This window comes from Nymphaea colorata, chromosome 12, assembly GCF_008831285.2.
Source record: "Nymphaea colorata isolate Beijing-Zhang1983 chromosome 12, ASM883128v2, whole genome shotgun sequence".
NCBI classification, from domain to species: domain Eukaryota; kingdom Viridiplantae; phylum Streptophyta; class Magnoliopsida; order Nymphaeales; family Nymphaeaceae; genus Nymphaea; species Nymphaea colorata.
The window spans coordinates 8,887,164-8,898,783 of NC_045149.1; the positions used below are offsets into that span (position 1 = coordinate 8,887,164).

An 11,620-nucleotide genomic window follows, 5' to 3' on the forward strand; every position below is an offset into this window, starting at 1 on the left:
AAAACCAACATAACTTGAAACGGAGGAACCGCAAAAAACCGGCTCGGGTTAGTCTGATCGTGTTCAAGCTCAAGCCCAAAACAATCCGCTCGGGTCAGTTTGACAGGCTCGATTTAGTCCGATTAAATTTTTTTTAATATTTTATTATTTTTATTTAATAATCATATATATTTTATTATTAAAAAATATTTTATATTTAAAATTTTTTTATTTTATATTTAGTACCATAAATTGCCACTCAACATAACTTGAAATGGAGGAATCGCCAGCTACTAATTTACGGTGCCCAGTTAGAGGGAGAGGGAGAGAGAGAAATAGGAGCCCGAGCATGTGGGAGTGGTCTGGAGTGTGTTCTTTAAATCGGCTTTTGGCCATGTTATATGGAAAATTTTTGGGAATTGGAAAAGCTTGGGATTTGAGTTTGAAGAAATAATCCAAGTTGTGTTCAGTTCACACCACGACAGCAGGTAGATGGAACCGGGTCCAACCATATGGGGCGCCCCACTCGGTTCTGCTCGCTGTCTCTTTGAATCTCCGCCGCGGTGCGGGATGCGTCTCTCCCTCCCTCCCTCCCCCTCCTGTTCTTCTTCTTCTTCTCTCTCCTGATCCTTGACCTGCTTCTCGCGGTCGCCGTTGCCCGGTTCTCTGACTTCTGTTCACTGTAACTCTCTCTCTCTCTTCTTTTGATTTTGGCGTTTAATTTGTCCCTTATTTTTGCGGATTTCGAGGTTTCGATTTGGGCGTTTTGGTTGCGGATTTGGGGATTTTGATAACTAGTAAGTATGCATTTTTGTCGTTATTCAACATCAGTTCGATGAGGATGCCAGCCGGTTTTAGACTTCTTCTCTTGTTCCTGCTAGTCGGGTGTTCGTTGTAGGTTATTCATAGTTTAGCTTTTCGTTTAGGCAGTTTAGGCTTAATTTTATATAGGATTAAACAATTTGTTTATGCAGTGTAGGCGTGAATAAGTTTAAATAGTTTAATTATGTTGCATACTTTTAGTTAAATCTTGTCTCGCATATTGCTATGGATTAGTAATTGAGTGCCTAATTCTATTTCAGACACGATTTGGAGTAGCATAAATTAGGTTTTTTTTTCTTGAATTAAAGGTCAGAGATTCTTTTAATTAAATTTCAGATCGAGTGTATAAGTCGTTCATAACAAGTAGCTTAGAATTTTTTGTGCCAAATCTGTTCTAGTTTAATTGGTGTGTTTATTCATTTTAGTTTATCCTGACCTTGTTCCAATCAAAATTTTTCATGTGTTTTCAGTAGTTTTATTGTAACAACCCGGCCATTCCCACATGGGCTCGGGCTCCTCTCTCTCTGTCTCTCTCTCTCTGTCTTTCTCTCTGAACTGGGTACTGGAAATTTGTAGCTGGCAGTTCCTCCCCTTCAAGTTAGGTTGGTTTTCTTATTCACTTTTCTCAGTAGCATGCCATAAATTACCTGTTGAAGCTCTGCTTATGTAGGTGGTCGAAGCCTCTTCCACCCAGTGACCTTTTTTTTCTCTCTATCCACTATGCTAAAAGCCTAAAAGATGTTGAATTTTGTACTCTTTGTTTTCATTGATCATATATATCATTTGATATTGAAAATTCTTTAGTTTCTTTTCTTGATCCTCAATTACATCATGCTTAGTTAGATCTTGTGATCTTCCTTTTTATTTTAGTTGTTTTGAATTCAACAACACAATGAGTATGGCTTGCAGAAGGGTTGAACCTAAAGGGAACAAAAATAGACGGCAGCTTTTGATATGGCAGCAAGAAACAAGTACAGCATCGTTGTCCCTACCTACAATGAGCGTCTCAATATTGCACTCGTCGTGTACCTCATTTTCAAGCATCTCAAGTACTTATTGACTTCTTCTTTCACCTGACTTATTGCTTCTGTGTTGTTTTTTTAATCTCATTCTTTGGTTTGCTTATAATTGATTCTGTTGTTTCTTTGCTTGACTGGTAGACAAAGGCAAAAAAAATCCTTAATTGTCTTATCTTTTGCATGTGGAATTAATTCTATTAGTCTATTAGGTTATCATAATTCTTTGGGAGTGCTATATAGATTGGTTTCTTTATCTGAATTTTATGGCTTGCAAAACACTAATGACATTTCTGGAAACACTTGTTATTTACAGATATATATATATATATATATATATATGTGTGTGTGTGTGTGTGTGTGTGTGTGTGTGTGTGTGTGTGTGTGTGTGTGTGTTTGTGTAGTCATGTGAATTAACATTTTAAATTTTTCATGGGCATTATTTTGGTTCCTTACAAAAAAAAATCCAGCCGTGATCTTTCTGTGAGTGAGGGAGCAGTTCGTTTGTGAAATATTTTATTGAGCAAGGAGAGAGAACGAGGAAGTGAATTAATGGGGGAAGAAGTGCTGAGAATGGTGAAGAAGTGAGAACGGGAGGAGTATGTAGTGCAGCGGTGGTTTATGGGGCTAGGGTTTTTTCTGCTTCACTCTTAAGTTGCGATAACGTTCTCCTCTAGATGTAATAGGTGGGTGAGGAACAAAATTAGTCAGGTTACTCCACCACTGAAGTAACCAAATGGTTTTTTTTCTTACACAAGAGATAAGCTTCTTGTGAGGCATGAACAAACAAAGAGAGAGGTAGATGTGTTGAGGAAAAAAAGGAACAAGAAAGAATCAAAGAGAGAGAGATATTGGAAATATGGTTAAAAATTTAAAAATTTGGAAAACATTGAAATTGGTAAAAGAGAAAAATTACATCGAGTTACCAGTGCAGTTTTGGAAACCCTATTCACACCAATGCAGCTGTCAGAATTGCTGCTTACACTGTGCAGTTGTTAGAGGCTGAAAAAATGCACACACCCATACAGAGAGAGAGAGAGAGAGAGAGAGAGAGAGAGAGAGAGAAATATGGTCGAAAAATAAAAAAATGGGAGACACATTGAATTTGGTAAAAAAAGAGAATGTATATTGCGGTTGTCAAGAATCCTCATTGGCTGTGAACTTTCTGGACTCATTGCTCATGCTGGTTCGGCACTGGAAACCGGTCAATGGAGAAGCACTGAATGACTGTAGTCTGTAGGTTTCCGACCCTCAACATTAAAGGCTTTCAAGGGAGAAACTCGAATTGGCAGCTTGTACCTCAAGTTAAATTAGAAAAAAAAGCATGCTGATTCCTGTTTTTTACCTGTTTTCCAAGCACATGCTGATTCTAACATGAAGTGTGACTCTTTATGAGTCCGTTGAGTCAACTTAAAGTTCGCCCGAGTTTTTTTTTTTTTTTGGAAAATAGCTCAATCAAACTTCTCTGATTATTCGTTGATTCATGACTCGGCCAAATCAAACAAGTTGTGGGCGAGCTTTGCTGTGTTTAGATATAACTGAGTTCCCCTATTGAGTTGACTGAGTAGGGTGGCGATTCAGGCTAGTCAGTTGACTCAGCAAGTTTGTAAACATTGGGCTGAACTGGCTATGTTTTGTGAAATTTTTGCGACTTCCGAACTGTATAAAAACTGCAATGGGAATCTGACATCTGATACTTAAGGCATGCACGCATAGCAAGCTTATGATTAATTTTTATTTTCCATCTTTCTTCAGGGATTTTGATTTTGAAATAATCATTGTGGATGATGGAAGTCCTGATGGTACCCAAGATGTGGTAAAACAGCTGCAGCAAGTTTATGGTGAAGAACGTATTGTGCGTGCCTTAAAATTATCCGATGTTAGCAATATCTGCATTTGTTTGAATTTTATAGTTAACTGTCCAGACTTGTCTTGTTGCAGTTATTACGACCAAGGCCGATGAAGCTTGGGCTAGGTATTGTGGTGACATTAACTGTCAATAAGTTGACAAATGCTTTTCCCCATTAACCTTGTATTATTGTCAGGAACTGCTTATTTTCATGGTCTGAAGTGTGCTTCTGGGGATTTTATTGTAATCATGGATGCTGATTTGTCACATCATGTGAGTTCCCGTATCTATGTATTCCATCTTCGCATTACTATGTATTTCAGGAATTATTAAATTGTCATCTGAATCTCTATTATTCATTTATTGCCATTTCTTTTCTTTGCAGCCTAAATATATACCAAGTTTCATCAGGTCAGAAAATCTTTTCTTATCTTATCTTTGTTTTATAAATTTTGCAAATTTTTATTTTCTTCTTTTGCAAAAAGCTGATTTTATGTAGAATATTCTGTACCCCAATTATTCTTGTTGTTCTCGTAATCTTATCTAGATTAGTTCTTTTTCTCCTTAACTTTTTAGTAACTGCGTAAATTTGACTTAACATCACCCTTGAGTCCAACTTAAAACGCTTGTTGACCATTTGAACACTGTAGAAATATCGGTGTAGGTTCAGGTTAGAGGATGAGTTCAAGGCTTCACCATATGCAAGTGTTGTTTATGTTCTAATGTGACAGTATATATTGGAAGGAAAGCTCACGGAAGAAAAGTGTAGTACAATAAAGATATTGTAGTCTCACTTGTTCATTTTGTTTAATGCAATAGATTTGTGAAATTTTTATGCTTGCGGTAGTAATGTTTCATTACTGAGTGGAAAGATTTGAGCGAAGCAATTTTGGTTGTCATGGAGCCATTTTACTAATGGACACCGTGACTGCCTTTTGCAGAGTCACTTTATGAAGTGACTGAACCAATCATCAACTGTTTCCCAAAATGACATTTATAACAATTTTCTAATTTGCTTCAAACTTTTCAGTCACTAGCATCTATTTGCTTTTAATTTCTCATTGACCATGCCTGTTGGAGACAAGATTGATTCAATTGATTGACGCCTCCAACTAAGCAAGAGTATGAAACTTGGAATCACAAACTTGCAAGAATTTGTTGAGCGTGGGCTAGGTCAACCATTTCACATCCAGTTAAACTCTATAACTTCATTAATTCCACACTACACCCATATTGGACTACAATGAAATAATAGAAGATAGTGGCTGTAAGTTAAGTGCAAATAGATTAACAATAAACGAAACACCAATAGGTTCATCTTCATTCTGGTCATGGATTGTGCGTACTGTTGGCTTCAGATGATATGAAATGGGGAATATGTGTGGCTGAAGTGAGCGGATAGCCAAACTATGACATGTGAGTGCCCTATATGTACATATGTGGCTGGCGTAGAGTGAAACCCCATAGCTGTAAGTAACTAAACATTCCAACATAACTCTTGTCAAGGGCAATTACAAATGGAGGGCCTAATTTCGGTGCAACTCCTTTTTCACTTCCTTCTCTAATCTAGAATGGATCTAGAAAGAATAAGGTGTTTGCTGTTTAAACTTTGTAGTCTACAAGTAGTTTGATTACTTCTCTTGGAATGACCATGTTGATGTACTGATGAAATTTAACCAATATGTGGACTTCCTTAATGACATTTGTTTCCATCATTTGAAATATATGATGAAATTTAACAAATATATGGACTTCCTTAGTGGCATTTTTAATCCATCATTAGAAACATTGAGGACTGTATATGTTCATTGGTCACACTTCCGTAAAAATATAGGAATCTATTTTTCTCTGGTTCCTCTTGGATTTGCCATTGTTTGTTTCTGTTATCCTTAGGAAACAGATAGAGACTGGTGCAAGTATCGTTACAGGAACCCGATATGTACGGGGTGGTGGTGTGCATGGCTGGAGCCTCATGCGTAAGCTTACAAGTAGGGGTGCCAATGTGCTTGCACAGACACTGCTTTGGCCAGGTGTTTCAGATTTAACTGGTTCTTTCAGGTATACCACTGAAATTGAAAAATGAAATCAGTAGTGTTTTTTCCTAGTTCATAGACTTATTTGTCTTTTCCAGGCTGTATAGGAAGTCTGTTCTTGAAGACCTGATTGTTTGCTCTGTAAGTAAAGGATATGTTTTTCAAATGGAAATGATTGTACGAGCCTCCAGAGAAGGCCACCACATCGAAGAGGTACCGATCAATTCTCTAATGGAATTAAGTGAACTTATAAGCAACAGCATGATTGATTAAAAACATTGCTCTTAACTGCAGGTACCAATAACTTTTGTTGATAGAGTATATGGTAGCTCAAAGCTTGGTGGTTCAGAGATTGTTGAGTATCTTAAAGGACTTGTGTATCTGTTCTTCGCAACATAACTATAGGATCAGAAATGGTGTGGTCTGCTCCTTGTCCGTCATTTTGTCACCTCACATATAGCTGTGTCTCAACTTATGAGTTTCAACTTTTACCAGATTCGAGTCTTCTTTGGTGTATCTTTTGTCATCATTCTCATCCTATAACATTAATTTTGAAATGTCATTATAAAATTCGTTCTTTGCAGTGTAGGTCAAATTGTGGAAGTACTGCAATATTCTTTTTTTTCTCCCACTTCAGATGTATATTATGGTTTATCATTATCTGAACTGTTGTTTATAATAATTAAGCTGATATTGGGCTTTCTTTATTAATCAACGACAACTATTCCTCGCTATGGAAGGATAGATAGAATGGCCATACGATTCTTGCCCCCCTTCTGTGCACGAATGTCCTGCTGCATCTGCATATCAGAATCGGTTAAGTTTGGTGATGGTTATGGAGGAGTATGTCTCTTTAGAGCTCTGCAGTAAAGGAAAAAAATCTAAATCTACAGACGTATGCTCATAAAATGATTGAGAAGTCCTTGTTCCCCTGCCTGATGCCTTGATTTGATGATGAATGTGGTAAGAGTGCTGAAACCTTGCCCTAATGCAATGGGCAGGTAAGCAACAAGGAGGACATGCATTCATTCAGTCACATGAAGAAGTTGATACTATCTGCACATGCATGTGGACATATACCTTTACTAGCAAATGAAACAACTTTTGAATGTAATTAAGGATAAAGTTAGACCCTTGCAGTGATGGCAATTCTCTCAGCAGGAAGGACCTGACTGGTGCCAATATCAAGTTTTTTATTAGGTCATGCACTAGGGATACAAAAGGGTTCGAACTGAGTCTCATCTAATCATGTCACATCTAGTTGGGTTCTATTTTGAGTTCAGAAACAGGAACTTCGGAGACTGACCATCTTTTGGAAACGAATCCCAAATTCAATCTGCGTAAAAAGTAAAACCCCTTTTTTTTGCGGGTGACAAGCTTTATTCATTAGAGTCCCATGTTTTGGTGGAGTTCTGAGTTCTTGTGATAAACAAGGTTTTATTCAGTGCTCTTAAAGTCCTTAAACGTGTTCTGTCGCTTAATTATAGGTGATTTGACGTCTTAGAGTTGGGTAATGGCCCCCCTTCCTGTTCCTTTCCCCTGCCTTTGAGGTTCAAAGTTGCTTTGGGGTTTGGGTGGTCTTAGGGTACATCGCTTAATTATAGGTGATTTGACGTCTTAGAGTTGGAGAATGGCCCTCCTTTTTTTCCCCTGCCTTTGAGGTTCAAAGTTGCTTTGGAGTTTTGCTTTGGAGTTTGGGTGGTCTTAGGGTATATCTTTTTAACTGAGTGTTGTGCATGTTATCAATTTTTTGTACAACAGAAAACATTTGAACTGATGATGCATGGACAACAAGTCACTTAGGCCAACCAGCTTGTTGCTCTTCTTGTTGCTAAAGCCATCAAAAGAGGTGTAAAAGTACACGCCTTGAGCTTGCGTACTTAACGAGGCTAAAAGAGTGAGGAGGCTTCCACGGTAACTATAAGAGATTTTATGGCAAGAAGTAAATCAACTCACCTTGTATGTTAACTTAGCTAGTAATATTTAAATACCATCATCATTAATTCGGTTAATAAATTTTCATTAATGAGCTGACAAAGATGTCAAAGACAAATGAGTTGTTCCTCCTGCAAACTGTTGTAGACATATGTTGAACTGGCCTGTTAAATTGATCAAGGGCGAAACCAGGATTTTTTTCAGGGCCGGGCCAAACAGTCCAACCTCTGGATTTGGGTGTAGCCAAATTGAACTTGAATCCAAACAATAGGTGGAGCAACTAAAAATTTTCAATTTTTTCAATGTTTCTTTTTCCAATTTGTTGGGGTGGGGCCATGGCCTAGGCGGGCCCCCGCTCCTTCCACCCCTGAAACTGATGGTTCCTGCGAAAGAAATGTCATGGTTTTTTCTCACCATTAAAATGTTGAAAATGCTAAATGCGATTTTTTTGGTTTTTGTTACATAAGAAAGAAAAAAGGTAAAGCACATGCCTAAAGCTTCTAAATCCTATGGCTATAGGCTGCACATGAGCCGAGTTGAGCTTGAGTTGGGTCAGCTTGAGCTCTAGTTGACTTAGAAAACTCGAACTTAAAGTTGAGTTGAACTCAACTTGATGATACAACGTCGAGCTTGAACTCGTCTCGTTTAATTCTTTTGTGTTAAGCATGTCTTGTTCCTTTTAACTTGTTTAATTCATTAACTCTTTAGTTGAGTCTCACTGTCAACCATCATTATGTAGTCGAGCCAAGTCAAGTTCTTACAACTCGAACTCGACTCGTTTAACATTTGGAGCATACATTTGAACTTGAGCTCAACTCACTTACAAGCAAGTTGACTTAAAGCGGAGTTTTGACGAGTGAGTTCAAGTCAGAGCATAAGACCGATGCCATTGAATCCAAACTAGATTCTTCCTCAACAGCTAAGGTACAACAAGTAGGAATGTTCAACAAGTCGAACCGACTTGAGCTTGACTCCAGCTCGCCTCGTAAGTTAAACGAGTCGAAATCGAACTTAATTGATAACTCGATTTTGTAAACAAGTCGAGTTCGAGTTGGATGAATTCAACTGGACTATGCTCGATTAGGCTCTTTGACACAAATACTTATTTTTGTAATTTCAAAAGCTTACAATGGGTAAAAACATAAAAATTGTAAGCAAAAGATACATATATTAAGGGACACGAGCTAGACTCAGTTAAGCGAGTTGAGCTTAAGCTCACTTCATAAAACTCAAGTCGAGTATATGTGAGTTGAGTCGAGTTCAAGCTAATCGAGTTGGAGCTCGGCTCGCGCTTTGTACATCCCTAACAACAAGGAGTCCACGATGGGAAGCTTCATTGAACGGAAGCTGAATCACTTTTGATAGAGAAGAGTCTGGCTGTCACGGGTCGTGCGGCATCCAGGCAGGTAAATGTAAATGCTTAATTTGTGAGGTGTCTTTCTGTAAATACGGAACAAGTTTAGGATTTAAGATTCCCAAACAAAAAAGAAGAAGAAGAAATTGCTTGCGTTATAAGGAAGCCGACACCACATGTAGCGAAAAGTGATGTCCTAATAACTCATTCTTTTTTTTTTTTTTACTCTTATTATGCTCCGCCGGCGACCTCATCGTTTTCTCTTCCTCGTGTGGAGAAGCGGAGTCGTCGCCATGGCCAAGAAAAAGGCCTCATCATTACTTTATCATGACGCCGCTCGCCCCCCAAAAAACAGTTGTTCCTGTAAGTCATAAAATAGTTGTTCAACTTCTCCTGTGGAAAGATTGTTGAACTACTTTACTAAAATCTTGCCCAGCAGTTGTCTCATTTACTGATCACCGGCTCACTTCTGAAAATAACAGAAAACGTTATAAAATGGGGTTTCAGTAAATAAGAAAAAGAGATTTCAGCTTTCAAAGAAATTCTCCGAGACTAACTGAAAATGTTCATTCTAAACGGAAAATGACAAGAAATGTCTTTTTTGAATGACAAAATCATCTTTCATCAGTTACTGGAAGAGTGGCTCTTTCTAAGAGGTATTTTTATCATTTAACATTAAAAGTTGGTGTTTTTCTGTTAGTAAGCGGCTCGCTTTGAGAATTTCTCTTTAAAAGTTAGGGTGGCATGGGCAATTTTTTCACATTTTTAATAATAAATTTATATATCAAAACAATCCATAGCTACATAAAGAAGGTAACAGCTTGTGGCCCGGAACAAGGGAAGTGGTTAAATTAATGCATTGCTTGTTAAATGGAAGATTCTTTCCTTGTAAGGGTAAAAATGAAATCTGGTTAAATAAAAAATTACCCAAATGCTCTTCTAGTCAGGGGTGGAGACAAGGGCGGTGGGCAAGGGCCTACCCCTACCTCAATTTCTTTTTTTAACCATGTCAATTTTTAAAAAAAAAAATTATCTTATGTAAAAATTTTGTCAAAATTTTGAAACTATAATTCGGCCCCCTTCATGAAAAATTTTATTAGAAAACTCCTCCCGATCTAGAATGCCATCTAAGGATGTGTTTTTGAATGGAGAGAAAACCGCCTTATGACATGATCAATCTCTTTTTTACGCTTTTTTGCCTCTAACAAAATATTTGTCATTAAAATTTATTAACTTATATTGTTACCAGAAATAGACGCTTGATCTGAGAAGAGCTTTAGTTAACTGTTTGCTTTCCCTTTCTTTTTATGCCAAGATTGGCTTAGAAAGATCACGACTTTCCCTTTCTTTTTATGTCAAGATTGGCTTTGAAAGATCACAACTGGCTTATTAGATGTCGTCCAATCCATTGTCAAATGAATGTGTTTAAAAGTTTATATTCTCGAAGTTGTGTGAGATGACTTTGTCTATAAACGTTCAAGTAAACGGAAGATGGGGTTCAAGTTAATCTGGCGCATTTGATCTCTTGGTGAGCACTGACAATTAGTGTTGCATTGTATTCCTCGCCAAGAATATAATGTTTTTAGCTATGTTGTTAGAATCGCCTTAGTTGGCAGATTCGAATTGAATCAATTTCAAGCTTATTTAGTTTTGCGACCAATTTGAGGGTGCCACATGTTTGATTTTCAGTATTTGAAAAAATATGTTAAGATTTTTTTTACATCTTAATTAGTTTGTATATACCTTTATTTATTTTTAAATGACCATTTAAAAGTTTTGTTGAACAATTCACCTGTACCTATAAGAATCTTAAAAAAAGCACCCAACATGCGCCTTTGATTGAGATGGGATCTAGAATTTACACTCAACTAGTTTCTATTGTCTAACTATCAGAATCTCATTTCTATTCGTCTGAATTAGGAAATGTGAATAATCTAACATATGAAAACATCTTTATTAATTAAAACTAAAGCAGTTTCTTCCTTTGAAAAAAGTTGAGTGCGTTTTCTTTTTTTTCCTTTTGTTGATAAAGAATCTGCAAGTCAACTCATAATGGCAAGTGTTTTTTCCTCCTTTTTAAGTTCTATCATATTTTTTAGGTTCTCTTCGAGTCAGATGGATCCATATTTGAGGTAATGTATAGATAAGTTATTGTTCGATTCTATCAAATTTTGTCAAACGATTATGTTTTCGTTCTTTTTTTGGAAGGATAACTTTAATTTTTGACAGACATTTAAAGCAACGGATATAAATTTGAAAATCTTCTTAATTATAGAAAACTGCCTACAACTGACATAAAGAACATAACTTTTCCATAGGGAAAACCTATTCTCAACCTTACCTTTTGCCTTAATGCAAACAAGAACTAACTTTTTGTGTTTTTTGTGTTTTCTTAATTAGGACAACTATTCTAAGGCAAGCACCGAGAGAACAACTTCATCCAACCCCACCTCTATGCTATGGGCCCGCGACCTAGCATGTCCTAATAGTGGGCCTACATGTATATAAAAGATATAGAGATGCCGTGGATAAACCGAAGCCCCTCTCCCAATCCGCTTGTCCTTAGGATGTACAGTTGTTTCGGAAGTTGGGTGAATTTATAGTTACTCCTTTCAACTCGAATCATTTGTTG

The 11,620-nt window shown here is 37.1% G+C and overlaps 1 protein-coding gene across 5 annotated transcripts; it reads left to right on the plus strand.

Annotated features, from left to right (window-relative positions):
• Positions 1–310: 310 nt before the first annotated feature.
• LOC116266220 (dolichol-phosphate mannosyltransferase subunit 1) lies at positions 311–6,414 on the plus strand. Of its 5 annotated transcripts, none has more exons than XM_031647343.2 (9): positions 311–661; positions 1,711–1,850; positions 3,573–3,672; positions 3,759–3,792; positions 3,863–3,939; positions 4,052–4,077; positions 5,560–5,724; positions 5,807–5,912; positions 5,994–6,414. In XM_031647343.2, the coding sequence occupies exons 2-9, from the start codon at positions 1,756–1,758 to the stop codon at positions 6,096–6,098; spliced, it is 708 nt and encodes a 235-aa protein (XP_031503203.1). In that variant the 5' UTR covers positions 311–661; positions 1,711–1,755; the 3' UTR covers positions 6,099–6,414. The 5 variants fall into 5 exon arrangements, with proteins under 5 accessions (XP_031503203.1, XP_049936949.1, XP_031503204.1 ...); XM_050080992.1 differs by having other exon boundaries at positions 314–776; positions 1,711–1,772; positions 5,798–5,912; XM_031647344.2 differs by having other exon boundaries at positions 314–661; positions 1,711–1,772; positions 5,798–5,912.
• The last annotated feature ends 5,206 nt before the right edge of the window (positions 6,415–11,620 follow it).

Bases quoted from the DNA above. Each gene is read 5' to 3' on its own strand.
- LOC116266220 (XM_031647341.2), top strand. From the start codon at position 1,756: ATGGCAGCAAGAAACAAGTACAGCATCGTTGTCCCTACCTACAATGAG. The intron at 4,078-5,559 runs GTCAGAAAATCT...TGTTATCCTTAG, and splicing joins TATATACCAAGTTTCATCAG to GAAACAGATAGAGACTGGTG. The intron at 5,913-5,993 runs GTACCGATCAAT...TCTTAACTGCAG, and splicing joins AAGGCCACCACATCGAAGAG to GTACCAATAACTTTTGTTGA.